This window comes from Dufourea novaeangliae, unplaced genomic scaffold, assembly GCF_001272555.1.
Source record: "Dufourea novaeangliae isolate 0120121106 unplaced genomic scaffold, ASM127255v1 scaffold96, whole genome shotgun sequence".
NCBI lineage: Eukaryota > Metazoa > Arthropoda > Insecta > Hymenoptera > Halictidae > Dufourea > Dufourea novaeangliae.
Genome location: NW_015373974.1, coordinates 583,129 through 601,465, shown reverse-complemented (window position 1 = coordinate 601,465; position 18,337 = coordinate 583,129). Strand labels below are relative to the sequence as shown.

The window sequence follows — 18,337 nt, the reverse complement described above, 5'->3', positions numbered from 1 at the left end:
TGTTAGCGATTCTCATTAATTTTTGGAACCTTTAACATGAACAATACCAAACACTCATACCAGGTTATATTACCATTGAAAGCAAAACATGATTTCTTTTAATTGTTTTCTCAGAAACAATCGAATGAAATGACTGTAAGTTCTAATTTCTGTTCATAATTGATGTTGATAAATAATTCATCTGTAATTGATGCATGTTTCAGCTTAATAGTTTCTGACACTGTACACGCGATACGTGAATGGCAAATTACCATTTTTGCAATCTTGTGCACGCATACTCATGCATATATGCATTGTATTACTTTTTTTTTGTGTTAATAAAATCTGCGTAATCTTGCAGAATCATTGTTGGACACCGTACTATCTGCATATCTAAAGCTTGCAACCGATGAAATGAAATTATACGATCTTAAATGCAAAACAATATAATTATAATTTTCAACCCAACAATTTCTGACGAACTCTATCGCCAATTATGTGTAATTCAGTAAATTACTAATCTTGCACTGTAATTATAATTAATTTTAAGTTGTTTAAATATGAGATTCTAAAACTCCTTCAATAATTCGTTCAGTAATGTACAGTTAATATGTTTACAGGTGACTCTGTAATTTTTTACATTTTTGTTGTATCCTTTTCTAAGGAATCTCCACTTGGAATCTCTTAGAAGAATGTTTATCGATCAATTGTATACATTCAGCGAAATTAACTGTTTGCAATCCATCGACAATTATAATTACATTCCTACAACTTGTCAGCGTGATAAAATTATATAATGAAATGTATTTAAGTAGTACACACTTCTATTAGAACTGCAAATCAGTTACGGTAATGATAACGAATACTTTGTAACTTGAAAAGTATATAACTGGCTTCATTATAATGTACGATCATTCATATGTCCTTAACGAGACAGTTTTTTTCTGTGTCACGTAAGCACGAATCTTTTTTTATTTTGAAATCTGCACATAGTTCTACAATGATGCTGTGCACACGAAGGATAGGTCAATGATTGGAAGACTATAAGTTAGTTCTCCTATTTTTCTGTATATCTTTGAAACTATAATAGATATAAAAAAATTGTTACGATGAAAATTTGACAGCTTTTTAAGCCCTAGAAAACTATGCGATGAAATAGTCAAAGGTTTGCTTATTTATTTAAACAACTTCATCAGTTTTACAGAGCCCAAAAAGCTACTAAATTTTTATCCTAGCAAGTTTTTAAATATCTACCTATAATTTTCAAGATATACCAAAAAACACGCATTAACACTTACGGGGTGTTTTCACTCCGAAAAACCAAAAAGAAGGAATATAAAAATATTGCCCGATGCTTCTATAGAGATCCTTTACAAAGTTCTAAAAAAAAAAGTCATTTTTGGATCACCGAATTGGTCAGTTGCATCAGCTAGATAATGACCAGGATATGCACAGAGGTGCATCTTGGAAAGACAGAGCAAACTGAGACGTCGGGTTTCCTGTTAGTCGACATCACCGCAGAAAGCTCCCAATTCATCAAGGTTTTCCTACGTTGTACCGAGAGTCAGAAAAAGAGGCATGAAAGACGTAGCAGTCGCACATTATCCCGTCCTTGGATCTCCCCGAGCATTAACACGTATAAAAGAAACTGTTCGAGCAGATCGGGATCAGATCGAAGAAAGCCTCGATGCATTAATCATGCCCGCGAACGAGGAAACCATTGGCGAGTCGGTGCCTCAAACAGTGGAGAACTTCCTTGGACAGGATGCTGGGACCACGATGGGACAAATGGGTGACAACTTACTGGAAAAAGTCTCTGGGAATTCGGTGACCATCCTCCAGAACAATCTTGCTGGTACGTCTTTGGATGACACTCGAAAGGATGGTCCAGGGTTCATTGACACCGAGGATTGCTGCTACAAGAGCCTACCTGTACGTCAGCTGCACGAGAAGTTCATGAGGAGTTTCGTTGATCTGCTCCTGGAAGAAGCGATTTTCAAGGTGAGACAGTTATCCGGAGAAATGGGTGATCGTTGAACTGTGGTAGTTCACGCTGATACAGATTTTTGTGGGAGAATTGGCAATCTGTGAAGATTCGAGTCAAATGGAAATTTGTTCGCCTTGTTTAAGTTCCTCTGGGGTTGGATAGCATCTGCAGTTGAAGGGGGTTTACAGTTGGGTGGTTGAATTCCGGTGGAGAACTGAAAAGAAAAAGTAAATTCGGGCTCCTTTTTAATCACTAATATACTCTGAGTATTTTAAATATTTTCTGTCTATGTTCAACGAATCAGGAAAATATTATTTGCACTTCTATTATACAAACAACTTCCTAATTTTTGAGAGAAAATATTTTGTGTTTCTATTAACAGATTGCAACTGTTTTACACAATTGCTTAAATTGAGAAAATTAAGGTGATATGCTCTAATAATAATGGCAATGGCATTATAAGGGAAACAATGGTAGTTCCACTTTAAAAAAAATCCTATTATCTTTTTATTCGTGGTGGTAAATTAATTAGTACACATGTTTCATTTTTGAAATACAATAACTTTATATTAGATCATGGAGCAACATGTACTCTGTAACTGAATGACAAAAGATTAACTCTGACAGGTTTCACACTGATACCAGTAATTACCATTTTGTATCAAGGTGAATAGTCTTGAAACGTAGCATTTTTTCACTAACTGAGCACAAACAATTCTAAGAATAAACATATAATTTCCTTAAACCGAGCATCCTAGATTGAATTGAAAGAAGGAAATATAAATCACTTCTCTAGGCTCTTAATTAAAGTTTCTTTTCATAACTTACATGTTTTCACCAGATCATTATAAAATTAGAATTTAACTATTATATATTCTCCACTATTGCTAAATTTAATAATTGTTAGTATTCGTCCAGGCTGCAGATTTTGGCTGAGGAAGGACATTTTCCTAAATATCTACAGTCGAATTATTGACAATATTATTTAATAAAATTTCACTCTCTACTGTAGATTATGACTCAACCCAATAGAACATTCGGTTAAACACTGATTTTTTATCAATATAAAACAAATTTCATTGACGGTCAAGACTTCGAAAGTTCGATTTCTATTCGGTTCACCTTCTGGATATGACTCAAACGTTCGTTATGCGCTTTTTTTTTTTGCGTTAATGAAACTTCGTCGATTCACGGTCAGGGGAATTACGCCGCGTTCGAACGCAAGTTAGGTGTTACGAATCGCCTAGGGCGCAGCTCCGTTAAAGAACCTACGTCACGGAGCCAGAGAATCGGGGATTTGCATGCGTCAATTCTCTAGAAATCTCAGTAACAGTAAATCCCAGAAGCTTCGGCAACAGGAAAGTGTGTGCCAGGCGATTGAGAAATTGGAAAAGTTTTCCCGGTGACGTTTTTCCTCATTTCTACAAAAAAATCAGTTAAACCGTATGAAATTCTATTTCAGGCAATTAGATTCAATGATCATTGCCTTGCCGCGATTATTTGATGGAGGACAGAGTAAAAGAACTACCCGGAAGAACAGAACGGAAGTGACGTCAACGAAGCAGAACAGAGCCTTGATTCCTTTTCTTCCGTGAAGTGCTCCAATTATATTTCATTCGCTGAATTACTTTGAAACCGTCCTTCGATAATATTCCTTTTTTCATTCTTGGGGAAGATGTGGGATTCTCTAACATTAAACAGAAGAATTTTGAATCCTTTCATTGTTTTAAAAAAATTCCAGAAAGCATTGAAGAGCGTATAACTTTTTGGGCAAAGAATTTCCAATTAATTGTGGATGGATCTTATCGTCCAATAAATTGTGACACAATTTATTGGTAAACCTACTACTGTTCTTGTAATTCCTCAGGGTACCTCTAGAGAGAATCGAGTGGTGGAGTGGATGGACCCAGCCTCCCTCCATTCAGCCATCGACCTGACGCTCACCGATCAAGGATGCTCTCACGAGAAACTCTTCACGTTGGCCAGCAACGTGATCAAGTACAGCGTTAAAACGGGTCATCCACGATTCGTCAACCAGCTTTATTCCAGCGTGGACCCGTACGGTCTCCTGGGACAATGGCTGACAGACTCTCTGAATCCTTCTGTGTACACATATGAGGTCTCCCCGGTGTTCTCTTTGATGGAGGAAGAGCTGCTTAGGGAGATGAGAAAGTTGGTCGGTTGGAAGGACGGCAGAGGTGATGGCATATTCTGTCCAGGTGGTTCCATCGCAAATGGTTACGCCATCAATCTTGCTCGTCACTACAGGTCTGCTCCAAGAAATGATGTTAATCTATCCTATCCCATTGGAGTTGATCCTTATCCATAGTTGAAATGATCATTATCCATAGGTTTCCTCAGTTAAAGGAGTCAGGTCTGTCCAACGCTGGCAGGCTGATAGTCTTCACGTCTCAGGATTCCCATTATTCTGTGAAGAAACTCAGTGCGTTCTTAGGAATCGGGAACAGCAATGTCTATGAGGTGAAGACAGATGCCAAGGGGAAGATGTCCGTTGCAGACTTGGAGGCTCAGATCCAAAGAGCTGTCAGCGAAGGTGCTACACCATTGATGGTCTCCGCCACAGCTGGAACAACTGTTCTGGGTGCTTACGATCCACTGACAGACATTGCAGCCATCTGTGGGAAGTATAACCTGTGGTTCCATGTTGATGCAGCTTGGGGTGGTGGAGCACTAGTGTCTAGAAGACACAGATACCTGTTGGATGGTGTCGAACTGGCAGACTCTGTCACGTGGAATCCTCACAAGCTACTAGCTGCGCCACAACAGTGCTCAACCTTACTGGTACGCCATGAGGGTCTTCTGCAGGCTGCGCATGGCTCCAATGCCAGCTACCTGTTCCAGCCGGACAAATTTTATGACACCTCGTACGACAGTGGGGATAAACACGTGCAGTGCGGTCGAAGGGCGGACGTGCTGAAATTTTGGTTCATGTGGAAAGCGAAGGGCACTCAGGGTCTTGAGAGCCACGTGGATCGCGTGTTCCAGTTGGCCAGGTATTTCACTGATCACATGAAACACAGGGACGGTTTCGAGCTTCTTCTTGAACCGGAGTGCACCAATGTCTGCTTCTGGTATGTGCCACCTTCGAAACGCCACTTGAACGGCGAAGAGCTGTCGAAGGCGCTTCAGAAAATTGGGCCGACGGTGAAGGAACGAATGGTGAAGAAGGGATCGATGCTGATCACTTATCAACCGCTGAGGGAGCTACCGAACTTCTTCAGGCTTGTTCTGCAGAATTCTGGACTGACGGAGGGTGATATGAGATTCTTTGTAGAGGAGATCGAGAGGCTTGGCAGTGATTTGTAGATGAGAATTGTGTGATGATGTGCATCTTGGCTATTTATCAGGTGTACAGACTAATTCAGTGCATTTTCACAAAATAATCGCACCATTTAATGGGCAACTAACGAATGTTCTCTCAGAACAGATTCACTCTGAAACCTGTGATACCATTTACAAGTTTTATACTTGTATCTTATATCGTTTGTTTCACCAAGGTAGATTGCGTTTCGAAACAGTTAAGGTCGACACTTTAAAATCACAAATGAGCAGAAAAATGTTTAAATTCAAATCGGAGATATGTAAGATCACCGAATTAATTATCGTACACCAGATAGAAAACAATGTTCAAGTTAGGTTAGGATGTAGAAAACGTTTAAATACTGTAAAAATAATGGAAGCTAAGAATAAAAAAGTTTTTCATAAAACACGTACAGATTAATGTCCAGAGCACAGTAATTCCTTTATTCTTCCGTTAGTTTCTTTTCGGTAAATTGTTTTATATTGTTTATTCGTTGGTCTCTTACAATGAGCGTGTTCTTGTTCCCCAACGTGTTAACAGATTTTTACATCGAGGTGTAAGTTAGACATTTAAAAGAAGCATACAAGCAGTATGCATGTTCAAAAAAAAAGACAGTCGAATTGCAATATTGTCTTGCCATATAGGATCGTGTTCGAATGAACACTTAAAGCTCATGTGACTGCGCGAACCGTTTAAACATCAACAGGTCCACATTTAATCAAGAACATCAACGTGATCTCTACATGATTATAAAGTACCATAAACAAAACATTAAAAATATATATATTACTATATAATTGCACTAAATTTACTAGCAAAAAAGATTAAACGAAATTTCAAGGTATATTGCACAAATTGGAGAAAGCTTGATTGGCAAGTATTATTAAAAATTGTAATTGATAAATTGTTTCATGAACAAACAATGAGTGGGTGGAATTCATTACAAAACATCGAGGATCTTGAACAACTGTGGACACGCATACCTTGGAGTCGGTCAATTTTCTTGCATCTATAATGAACTGTGATTATCCTGATCACTGTGAAAACCTTTATGTTCACATACTTGTTCCACTTAGATCGGTAACGGTGAACAGGTTTATTACTTCTCGCGAACAGAGTACTTTTAGCAACATAAACAGTACGTGGATTTCTAATAGCAGGTAGAAGCTGACTGAATGTACTTGATTTGATAAAATCGTTGTGAGTATTATAAAAACATATCGTATAATCGCGCGACATCATCCACGAATTACTACACGCATACTCTCAGACACCCCACCACGCACTCCACGATCCTGAAAAACAAAAATAAGTTCATCAGCTTCTCAACACAATTACAAATTCATACTATATACAGTGTGTTCGTCGAATCGTGAATGTCATTCGTGTAGACAATAATCTATTCATCTATCCATGCCAGAAACTTGTGCCAATAAATTCTTCAACAATCCCGTAAATCTTTTCTGTGATTCTTTGTTACAAAATGCAGTAAATACTTTTTCGAAAAAAGTTCCATAAGTATAAAGAAATTCTTTTTAAGTTTGCACGAGCGTACTAGGTACACCGCTTCTCCTCGTGTGTATAAATTTCGAGAATCTGCATTATCGTTATCCTGGCATTTCAAGTACTAATTCAAATGCAACGGTGTTACAATTTTACGATTATTTGTACTCTTCCAGGAACTTCAGATGGAACTGTTTCAAGCTCTCGAGCATCGTTTTGATTTTCTCCTTTTGCGGTAAAATTGTGGTCCTAAAGTGATACGTTCCGGGTCGTTGCCCAAAACCAGAGCCAGGTATCACGCATATGCCGGTCGTTTCTAACAGTTTGAAGGCATAGAACACGTCAGGATGTTGACCATCCGCCTCAGCTGCTTGTATGGCTTTCTTTGGCAAGTCGATTCGTGGGAACACATACATAGCACCCATGGCTGGGTTCACCTGTAATTCAACAGAAACTATTAATTCGAAACACTGAACTGTTAAAATAAGAAACAGTTCAGGTTCATAGAGTAGTTTCGCAGTACCTTGAAGCCTGGAATGCTGTTCAACGTATCAACCACCAGTTGCGACCTTTCTGCCAGTGATCGAAGAGTATCTTCTTTCTCCTTCACAAATAATTTATAAGATAGTTCGTTCGGTTTCGGTGGATTTACCACGACATCCATTACGACCTGACCAAGGACAGTGGGGCACAGCATAGCTGAGATAGATTTCAACAGAATCGCCATCACTTTGGGATCCATGTTAATGATTTCCCCGTATCCACCGCGGATTCCACATTCGCCCATATAACCTAAAATCAAGAAGACAACATGTATCTCCATAAAAAAAGTGACAGTAAACGATTAGACAAGCTTTACATTGAGACACACACACACACACCTTTAGACACAGACATAAACGATGCTAGTTCCATTTTAGAGTATGGCTCTCCCATCTCCGTCATGACTTTCTTGAACGAGTGGAATGCACTGTCCTTGTCGTAGACATTGTCCTGGTAAACCTCGTCGGCCAATAGGAACAGCCGGTTCTTGTGCGCGAATCGAATGATATCCTCGATATTGCTGCGCGTCAGAACTTGGCCGGTTGGGTTACCAGGATTAATTACCACTAATACCCGTGGATTGCAGGCTCTGTGCGACGCATTTAAAGATCTTTCTAATTCAGAGATATCCAGCGCCCACTTGTTCTCCTCGTTTAGATAGTAGCCAATCTGAGCGAGGCCAAATTCTGCTAATGTAGCAGAGTAGAGAGGATACTGAGGTATAGGGATCATCACGCCGGATGGTTTTCCATCTAATCTTTCATTGAACAGCTTCAGGAACGACTGTAACAACATACAATACAGGTGTGACTACATACAGCGTAACTTTTTACAATTCTTAAATAACACATTTGTGACTCCAGCAATGTATAGATTGTATTAGAGCAGGGGGTTCCCAAACTATGGTACATAAGAAAGTTTTACTTAGGTGCTGAATAAATACTTGCAAATATATTGCATACCTTTGAAAACAATTATTTACATAATCTTCTTCTCAAAACGTTTGGGGACCCCCACACTGGAGGAGTCCTGCGAAATTTTTCTCAAAAGAATGCTGCTTGTGTGATCTTTAGGAAGCTAACGTAATTATCTATCAAGGAAATAATATAAAAGAAATAATCTGCACACTTTGATTCCATCGGAAGCGCCATTTGAGAGGATGATGTTGCGATAGTCAGAAGGAATCCCATCACGATCCTCTATGTACTGGGCTACATGCTTGCGGATGACCTCGATCCCTGCTGATTCCGAATACGAGCCAACACTGCCTCCTTTGCAGCCACACAGGATCCTCCTAGCTCGTTCCTTCGCGTCCTCAGGGTAACTGGGATCATCGAGGAGATTCGGCGACACTGTCAGGGTCAGCACTTGCCTCAGGAAGGTGATTGGCTGCTGACCCATAGCATGTGCATCTCCCACATTGGCTTTTATCACCTCCTTGAATGGCTTCTTGGCCCCCTACAAAAAACGATAATTAAATAGAAAATTAATTGAAAGTGATTTGAATAATTTTTCGATTTAACTGATACGCTTTTAACGAAAATGACTAAATATCGATTTTATAAATGTATTCATACGGTGTGGCGCCCATAAAGCTAGCCCTAAACACAAAATAAATTTTTAAAGTAATGCATATCAGTTCAGTGAAGTAACCGTGTACATTGTTAGAATTAAAGCCTTTTTACGTTAAAAATACCCTTTGTTTACCATACCAAATGTACAGTATATTGTTACAAAATAATGCTGTAAAATTATGGTTTGCTTTTGGGGCCGTTTTTATGTGCCCCACCTTGCATATCTATAAGTAATACGTAGTGACGGTAATATATGCAATGCCGCTGATACCAAGAAGACTGGTTGCAATTATTCTAATTGAAAAATTAAAATATCTGCAGCATACAACTGCCCATAGCAAATTAAATCGACTTAGTAGCTGAATAACGTTTGAACTATTACTTAAATATACAACAATTTTGTTTGAACCTGAAAACATCGTTAACATACTACTTGAAATAGTTATCACTGTTGTGTAGAAATTAATTATAATCTTTACAGGTCATATTACGCTATCTTAAGTTGATTTACTGATAGTGCTAACACTGATAACAGCCTAGAGTGCTGACAGCATAAGTCAACATAGCTTACTGTTTGATAACAATTTCGAATGTTGATGTATGCAAGAATTTCCTTAATTTTTTAATTCTATGAATGCACTGATTCATTCACTCTGTATCTTCCAGTTTTTTTTTATTCAATTCACGTCGAAACAATGAGCAAACAATTACGTAACAATCGTGATTCACGTCATAATCTCCCATACATCGCACAATTAGTTTCTCCAGAACTGACTAGATAAAACAAGGCCTGATAAAATTGAATAGCTTTTTACACTTAATCAGTAATTGAACTAGTATATGACTGATCAAGAAATTCAGAAATTAGATCTCAACTGCCCAATTGTAAATCGCCTTTTACAGACTATTTCCATTAAATCCCGTTTCTAATTGCATTCAGATATAGTAATTTGTTTTTCAAGCGAAATTATACTGCTTTATTATTATTCCAGAGAGATCTCAGTCTGGAATGTGTGCTGCGGCCATATGTTTAATTTACGATTGCTGTTTAAGTGCAGCTAGCACATTAACAACCGCTGTTGGCACTGTGCACTTCTCGTGACTCAGATTCATTCCATACTAATCCAACAAACCGAATCCGCAACCTTGAAATCGCCGCCGAACTCAAGCAAATATTGAAGCATTACCAAGTTACTATACGTTACAGTGCGTTATCAATTTTTATCAGGCAATCATTCAAGATCTTTAATTATGGACACGTACAAAAACAGTACTTCACCAAAGAATATTACAAGGTGATGTCAGGTTAGTATTTATCTACATTGAATATTGCACGGGTTTTTTTTATGCAAATATACTTTTTTTTAAGCTACATTCTCAAGAAAATTATTCCCTAACAAGACTTTTCGCAACCACAAAGTTCAATGAAAACAGTACCTTAATAATAGACCAGCAATATGAATGAAGTTTCTTTGTGGCAGGGGCCTTGACTCTTTTCGAGTCCTCCGCAAGAACTACCGCGAATAAGCATCATAATTTGTGCGTTATATGACCGTCGTTCGCTGCACCGAAGGTTGTCCGCAAGTTTGCGAAATATTTATCCGTTTTAACGCCGCCTCGTGGTTTCAAATTACGCGCGCAAACAACGAGCCGCTCGAACGACTCTTGTTACCAAGCCGCGATGATCCGTACAAATTGCGAATGTAGTAAGTAACAGAACAAAATATTTACTTCTTCCATTCATTAATAAGTCTATACAAAAATAAAACTTAACACTTGTTTCTATGAAGTTATTTTACAAGAATATTTACAAGGGCGACCTTGAAAACATTTGCCTTCTTTGTCATGTTGTTTTCCATACTTTCTGTTCGCTTCATTTAACCCTTTCGCGATCAGTGGAATGTATATGTGCCACTTGAGTACTCGAGTAAAAATTTATCTCAATTTAACATCCATTACAGACGCGAAAAAGGGTTAAATGAAGAAACATCGTTCGTTCATTTTTTACTTGCTTGAGGGGCAATACTTTTCTGTGAGAATTTCGTTTCCTGCTGTAGCCTGTTACACGTAATTTTTATATAAATGAGTAGAGATAATGCATATACTGGTTTGCAGTAACCAGGGAAAGTATGAATACTATTTTCTGCCATTGTATGTGACTCATCATCACAAGGCAAGTCGTCAAAAGAATTTGTAGATAACTTTCAGGTGCACCTGATATTACACGTCAATGTAAACCCACCCTATTTTTAGTCACCTTGGCGCTCGCCTCCGCGACAGGTGGTTTCGATGATCGATTAAAATCAATCAAAACTCAACAGAACAAAATTTAAAACGTAAGAAATGCATATGTTTTGCAAAAAGAGATTTTAAGTTTTGATTATCGCATTTCGTAGCGGAGAAACAAACAGCTGTTTTCTAACAATACTTGAAACAATTTAAATGATAACGGAAATGTCAATTCTGTTGAAATAGAAACGCACAATTGCAATACTTGTACAAATTACTTCAAGGACGAAAATTTATGACTCGATAATAAATGTTGCCGTATGGTATAAAATTAATATTTTTAGCAGTAATTTTACAAATTTTAATTGTTAATGAAGGTTAAATGTTTATCGTACTTTTAAGTGGATATATAAAATTTGTAATAAAAAATATAAATTTGCATAAATATCCGTAGTGTAATAATACTAAGAATGATTGAACGTGCTTTTGAATATGCCTGTTTTAAGTGCTCGGCGAATAACGAGTTGCAGACGATCGATTTCAGTGATTGGAGATAAAAAAATTCAATTTAAATTATTTTACTAGTGGGTCGATAAAATAAAAAATATTACGTGTATGTATCGTTTGCAGTTATCACGTGAAATGTTCTTATCTCTACTTATCGGTCACGGACTCGACCCAAGGTAATAAAATATAAACGTACATAATCGATTTTTGAAATATGTTCCAAATGTCACGATATGACGCAAGGTATATCTAACTTTGGCAATTATAGAATTCCTAATGTTTGTCTAAATAGACTATTTCGCGACATAGATATCCAACGAGACATAACCTCTTTTCACTAAATAGAACTTCCCTACTCTTATATTCATCCTGATGTTGTAATGTAATAATTCATGTTTCAACAATTCGCAAATCCTTTCACCAACATCAATCATCAGTTCCGCCTTGCATGTCCATTCAAATTTCTTAACATCACGCTCACCAAAGATGTTCCATATTACTTTACACAGTGTAGATTAAACTTTAAGCCCTCTACCTATTTAATGAGCACAAAGCCCCTTAACGAATCCTTTAGTGTCACTAAGATTAATGATCGCATTAAGATTACAATACAGACTGATTCAAAGTGAACAAAATGTATAATAGTGATAATTTAGTCCTTCTCCAATGTGGATTATAATGAAACACAATTTATAACAATTACCTAAAGTAAAATATGATTGCCAATACTAGCGGAATTGGGCATAAGTTTATTTCTAATAATGCTAAGATCGTCATTCTGACTTTTAAACAGTTAATGAGATTAAATAATTGTTTACCAAGGCAAGGGGTTAATATCAACAACTTCAATATGCGTAAATCGACCTGGCAGTTCGAGGGTTACTACACTGCACACGCTGTGCACCTAATTTTAAAACTGACGTTACGGCTCCTCGCACCATCATTACTCCCGACAACAATATAATCACAACCATTCACATTCTATTCACCACAGAAGTCAGCGAACTCTCTAAATACGTTCACCATCGATCTCCAATTCCACCAGTGCACGTCCCATATAATACACCAACCTCGACCAGAATCGTTCCACATCACTGCTCGCACACGCAAGCCCATAAGTATCCATACACCGACGAGCAAACTCGGCTTCCTAAAGAGCCTCCTACTACTTGGTGTTGGGAATTATTGAAATTCATGCCAAACTAACATTCGATTTAACATTTATATCACTAGTTGAAATAAATTTATCAATTGGTGGGAGGCCCTTCCACTTTTTCCCCTAGCGAAAGCCGAGTTTGCACGTCAGTGTATATCTGTCTCTAAAGGAGTGCACTGACATTTGTGATACTGTTCGTACCCGCACAAAAAACCGCACAACCAACGAGGCTCTTACCTTCTGGAGCTCCTTCTCGATCTCGAGGGCGCGTATGAGAAGCGGCCCCCGTACCGCGTACTCCATTTTCCGGAGGTTCGTGAACACATTGTCCTCGGTGAGGACCTTGCCGCCGGACGTGACGCTCGCCATACCGCGACGTAATGTTGTTCTGACGGCGGCCGGCCGCTGGACTACCGTCCCCGTCGCGGCGGCGGTGGACGTCAGTCGTGTTGCAGCAGCTACGACGGATCCTCTGCCTCCTGGCGTCCCTGACCACCCGACAGCGGTGACAGGCAATTGTTCCCACGTCCTAGTCCGGCCGCTCGCGATAACAGCGTTCCACCAGCGTGCCTGCGGCATCGTTGCACACACACACACCCGTAAAGGTCCTCTCTCTTCACTTCTCCAGTTCAATCAGTTCGCGCGCGGCCGGTTCCGGTAATTCGCTCCACTCGCGTCACGAGCGGGGTAAGGAAGGGGGAAGAGGTTTCCACGCATGCGTGTCCTAACCTGAAAGAGAGTGGCACGTATATAGCTGCCGGAAAGACGATATACCTGACCGTCTCTGTCAACGGGGTCTCTGCATATACACATATGTTCTACCGCGATATGCATTACGTAATTAGGGATTCTTCGATGAACTGATACCGAGGATCTACTCTGGATGATTGTTTACTTTCAATATGTGGTACAGACTCCTCTCGATTATCGTCCCAAACGCGGGTCAGCGTCGGGACAATAATCATACAGGGAGAAATGCTTCAGACCCTCGTAAATTCGTTTTTTTCCCGAAGCCCGAGCCTTGGTAACAAAAACAGAGGGGCAACAAAGTATGCACTTGACAGGTTCCACGGCCTCCCCCCCCCCCCTCCAGTGGTGAAGATAACGCCTGGACAATAATCGAGTAGAACAAACCAGACGATAATCGAGAGGAGTCTGTACTTACGGGGGCTGCGGGACATCTGTTTAAATAGCGGTTAGGATTCAAGGGCTTTCTGTTCCCGGATAACACATGACGCCTTGAAGACGCTCATTTTATGGATATTTTACGTCTAAGGCGCCTTTAAGCCGTTTTTAAGGCGTCATGTGCTATCTAGGAGTGGGTACTTTGCTTAATTCAGAGTGGGCAAGTGACCTTGAGCCATAAATATTATGATATAATTTTACTAGAGCCCAGAGCGTCCTAAAGTGTCCAGAAACATCCTTGAGATTTCGATACTTCCAGACAATTATTATATTAAAATTTCATTATTCGTACTAATTACACTTTACTTAAGTGTTTGAAGGCTGTTCGGCACTGTCAAGGATAGTAAAGTATAATATCATTATAGAACTAAATATTCGTTCATTGAAGCCACATATGGCCATTAGTTTATGAAATATTTTATGTTCAATGCCAGGAGCCTTCGAACACTCATCAAGGATTAACTGTATATAATTATTTCTTCCCGACACAGTGCACCGATCCCTCAAAAATCTATAAAATAAATATTATGTTATAATGTGCGTTACAACGGTGCAAGCAGTTTACATAATTCGGGACAAAACAATTAAGCAACGTAGTCTGAAAGATATCGGTTATCAGGCTGTCATGTGTTTCTTTATTTGTTCTCCGCGACACGTTCGCCCGATAAGAGCGCTAGAATATTTTACTGGAGCGCTGTTTTATCGATCGGACCGGGACAAAAATTTCCAAGACGCCTGTTAAACGTGACTGGCGTCTCGGGGCACTTTGACCAAAGGTTTTTTTTCAACTTTCACGCGTTACGTAACACCGAGACGATCAATAATCTCTGGCACAGTTCGAATCGACTCGTATCTCCGAGAAACTGGGATATCCGTTAGGTACACGTCGTTTATTGCCATCTACACACTTCCACCGATGCTATCTTTCGAAAGTACGAAATACAGTAGCAATAATCGGAACGAACGATCTGGAACTGGATTTCAAGGATACGGAGAGAGTCACTCTCGGAATGAACGCAACGCCAATTTATTTAAATTTTGCAACACGACGTATCATCGCGATTAATTATACAGATACCGCGAGTGATCGACCTCGACGGGGAAAAATCTAAATGTTTCACCGTGACTTAGTTAACCGACAGCCTCGATCCAGTCTCTCAGGGGACCGATCCTTGCTTGGGCCATTTTCCCTCGTTATCTGCGTACACTTTAGGTGCCCGATGACTAAGACGAAAACACTGACCAACATATACCCATGGTTACAACGCGTTTCGGACGACGATCTATTTAGTGTACTTTCTATTTATACTTCCGGCAGTTCTGGTCGCAATATGAACAGAAAGGAAAAGTCTTAAGTGACGTCCAAAGAACCGCGATTGCTTTATTAGTCAGCAGGACCCGGGACATAATCCTTAATGGACTACTGGTGTCGTTAAAATTGTTACGTTAATCACCTTTGCATTCCAATTGTGACAGGCAACTGATACAGAATACCCATTTCTAGAAATCACTGAACAAACGAATTAAAAAAATATGTAGGTGTATAGAAACTTCAAATTACCATCTAAGACTTGATATTATAGAATACCCTTTTCTAGACATAACTGAAAGAACGATTTAAAAAAATATGTAGGCACCTAGAGTCTTCCAATTACCATCTAAGGCTTGATATAAAAAGTGAGTCAGTTCAGAGAATTGTTAAAAAAAAGAATCTTGATCTATAACACGACTGTAACATATCAGAAAATGATAATGAGTATCGAGTTTGTAGGTCATGAACTGTACAGACTATACAAAATAACGTTCAATTTACACTACCCGATAAGGTGTCAAGCGAGCAAGACTCACCCTGCGCTCGAGAAGCTATACCGACAAGGTTTATCCCAAAAGGTTCTCCCCAACCTTAAAGACGTCTCTGCCACCGGAGATTTACACCAATCCCTGTGTAAAAGCCTCGAGACACTACCCAATTCCTCTCCCCCGTTCTCAACACGACTACCGCTGGATCTTGCTCGCACAATGATCTATATTCAGCAGCACATTGGGTCACAATACGACAGTGGCCAGTGGGCACGGACAAAGAAAGAGAAAGAGACCGGTCCAGCTGGTCGTCCCTCGTGTTTTACGGTAAAAATTCCAATAGCGTCTTACCTACGGAGCACGACCCGGCCGGTGTCACGAAACGCGTCTAGTCTGGCCGTTGCAACATACAGTTAGGGGTCGGTGTACAGGTGGGGAAGGGTAAGGGGCTCCGCCTAATCGACGCGCCCAACGAGACAGCGGAGAGACAGAGCCAGACCTTCCCAGTGGCGGATCGAGAAGGGGGGCGTTCGCCTTACCGCTCTCCCAAGAATACTAAAAGATAAAAATATTATGTCACTTCTACTGGTAAAATATGGCTGACAAAATACTCCCCCCCCCCCCCCAAGGAAGACTTCTGGGATCCCTCCCGCAATTCCGACGCCTTTGAATGCGTGACGCCAGGCGGTTTAAATTTCACGATCCGTCACCGAGTAGTAGATTAAACCGGCGTAGGTCCCCTCTAGAAAGCTTTCGCATTCTTTGGGGCCGCCGGGGCTGCACCGTTCTCTCACCTTAAAACCTCATTCGCGCGCGCGCGGTGTATGTGTGTATGTGTGAAACGAATACGTTCATCAGTTTCACGGAGTATATACGTATGTATGTACAATCAAACCAGCCAGGCCCCCCCCTTGGCTGCCGTTACCTTCCACGAATTCGACGGTTCTTCCTTGGAGCAGCGTTAGGGCCCTCCTTGTGGGCCCGTGCAGCGCGCAACACACACGTTGCGGAACGGTGGGCGTGCAAGATGCAACTGCCTTTTCAGACAGTCTCTTCCTCCCGACGTAAATCGATGTCAGCAATGGTCTGCACACGGGGTCGCGATCTCCGTACTATGGACCCACGTCTCGCCTACTCCCGGGGTTACGGCGCGAGGTGAAAGGCTGATGACGCGGTTATGCGTTTTGTTTTCATCGTGTCGGACGCCGTGAATGAAGGAGCCAGTGTCGAGAAGCAGGAAATTGCACTTGACGCAGCCGTCAACCTTCGTTGGGAAGCGACCTTCTGGAGGGACAGGCGTCCATCCTCGGTTGCAGGTGTCTGGGTCCACTACGACCCAGAAACTTCACACGGCATTCGAGTTTACGATGACTAATTCAAACGTATAGTTGTTTATATTAGACAGGTGGACCGGTATATTTTAAAGAAATTCATTTTGAGATACATTAAATCGTCGGTGAGTGTTCGGACGCTCCTCGGCGCTGACAAGGGAAGGTTTCTAGGTGTAACGCTGATTTTTCAATGATGTTTATCATACTGATAGAGCTTGGAATTTTGAAGCCAATAATATTTGTTTCAGCCTCATATGGTTATTAGTTTATAAAATATTTTATGTTCCGTGCCGAGGAGCCTTCGAACACTCATCGAGGATTTACTGTAGATGTAAAGATAGTTGAGTAGGAGCTTATCTGGTCCATTAAAAGTCATCAAAAATGCCCGCCTCGCGAGGGTTAATATAAATAATTATTCTGCAACCTGTTAACCATGTTTCTCCTGTCGCCTTTCGGTCTCCTAATTATCTCTCGCCAGATACAGCTCTCTTGGAAAAAATTGTATGATCCCTTTTTTGCCACTGTATAGCTGGTTCACCGCAGGCGATCGATCATTTAATCGGTGTTCGCGATTAAACCGTTCAAGGTCACCCTGTAACGTTTCAGGGTTGAAAACGGTCATTTTATATTTAGTAGAAAGTGTTTCGTACCTGTACGATAATTATTAATCGCTTGATCTATGCTATTTATTCTTACGTTGCTTGTTTCCAAGATCGGTTTAACGACCGGACACGCAAACTCGGTCAAGGTTAGAAACAGAATGAACCTACCTGAAAATGGAAGCAATAACCGTCTGTCATAATGGATACCAGAACTAGTTTTTTTGTAGGAGGTTTTGTTACTTGTTCGTAACCTTGAATGGCCTTGCGGGTCACCGAACTGGCCCCGAAAAATGCTTCTTGGTCTACAATCAGAAGTGTAACAGGGTCGTTTAGAATTCGAACCTTGAAAAACTTGCCCGACGCGCCATCTATCGAATTTTTTCCAACGGAATCCGAACCATTTCCCGCCAGACACCACCCATGGCGGAATGAATTTTCACCTGTGAATTTGTCACGGAAGAATGCACCGTATATACACGAATGTAAAAACATTTGGTTGGTGCATCGTCTACGAATAAAAATAATCCTTATTTCATTTGGCTCTTTACTTACGAATCACCCTGTATATGGCGTCATCCTTTGATATTTGATGACAGCGCGAATAGTGTGCTAATGGAAA

The 18,337-nt window shown here is 40.3% G+C and overlaps 2 protein-coding genes across 2 annotated transcripts; one reads left to right on the top strand and one right to left on the bottom strand.

The window, feature by feature from the left end:
* Positions 1 to 1,677: 1,677 nt before the first annotated feature.
* On the top strand, positions 1,678 to 5,328 carry LOC107186944 (cysteine sulfinic acid decarboxylase). The gene is made up of 3 exons (XM_015574917.1): positions 1,678 to 1,980; positions 3,834 to 4,234; positions 4,318 to 5,328. The coding sequence occupies exons 1-3, from the start codon at positions 1,678 to 1,680 to the stop codon at positions 5,291 to 5,293; spliced, it is 1,680 nt and encodes a 559-aa protein (XP_015430403.1). The 3' UTR covers positions 5,294 to 5,328.
* A 949-nt stretch (positions 5,329 to 6,277) lies between these two features.
* Positions 6,278 to 13,379, bottom strand: LOC107187003 (alanine aminotransferase 1). Its single transcript, XM_015574992.1, has 5 exons — positions 13,038 to 13,379; positions 8,463 to 8,792; positions 7,673 to 8,117; positions 7,315 to 7,583; positions 6,278 to 7,228 (listed from the first exon to the last, which is right to left on the bottom strand). The coding sequence occupies exons 1-5, from the start codon at positions 13,377 to 13,379 to the stop codon at positions 6,950 to 6,952; spliced, it is 1,665 nt and encodes a 554-aa protein (XP_015430478.1). The 3' UTR covers positions 6,278 to 6,949.
* Positions 13,380 to 18,337: the final 4,958 nt, after the last annotated feature.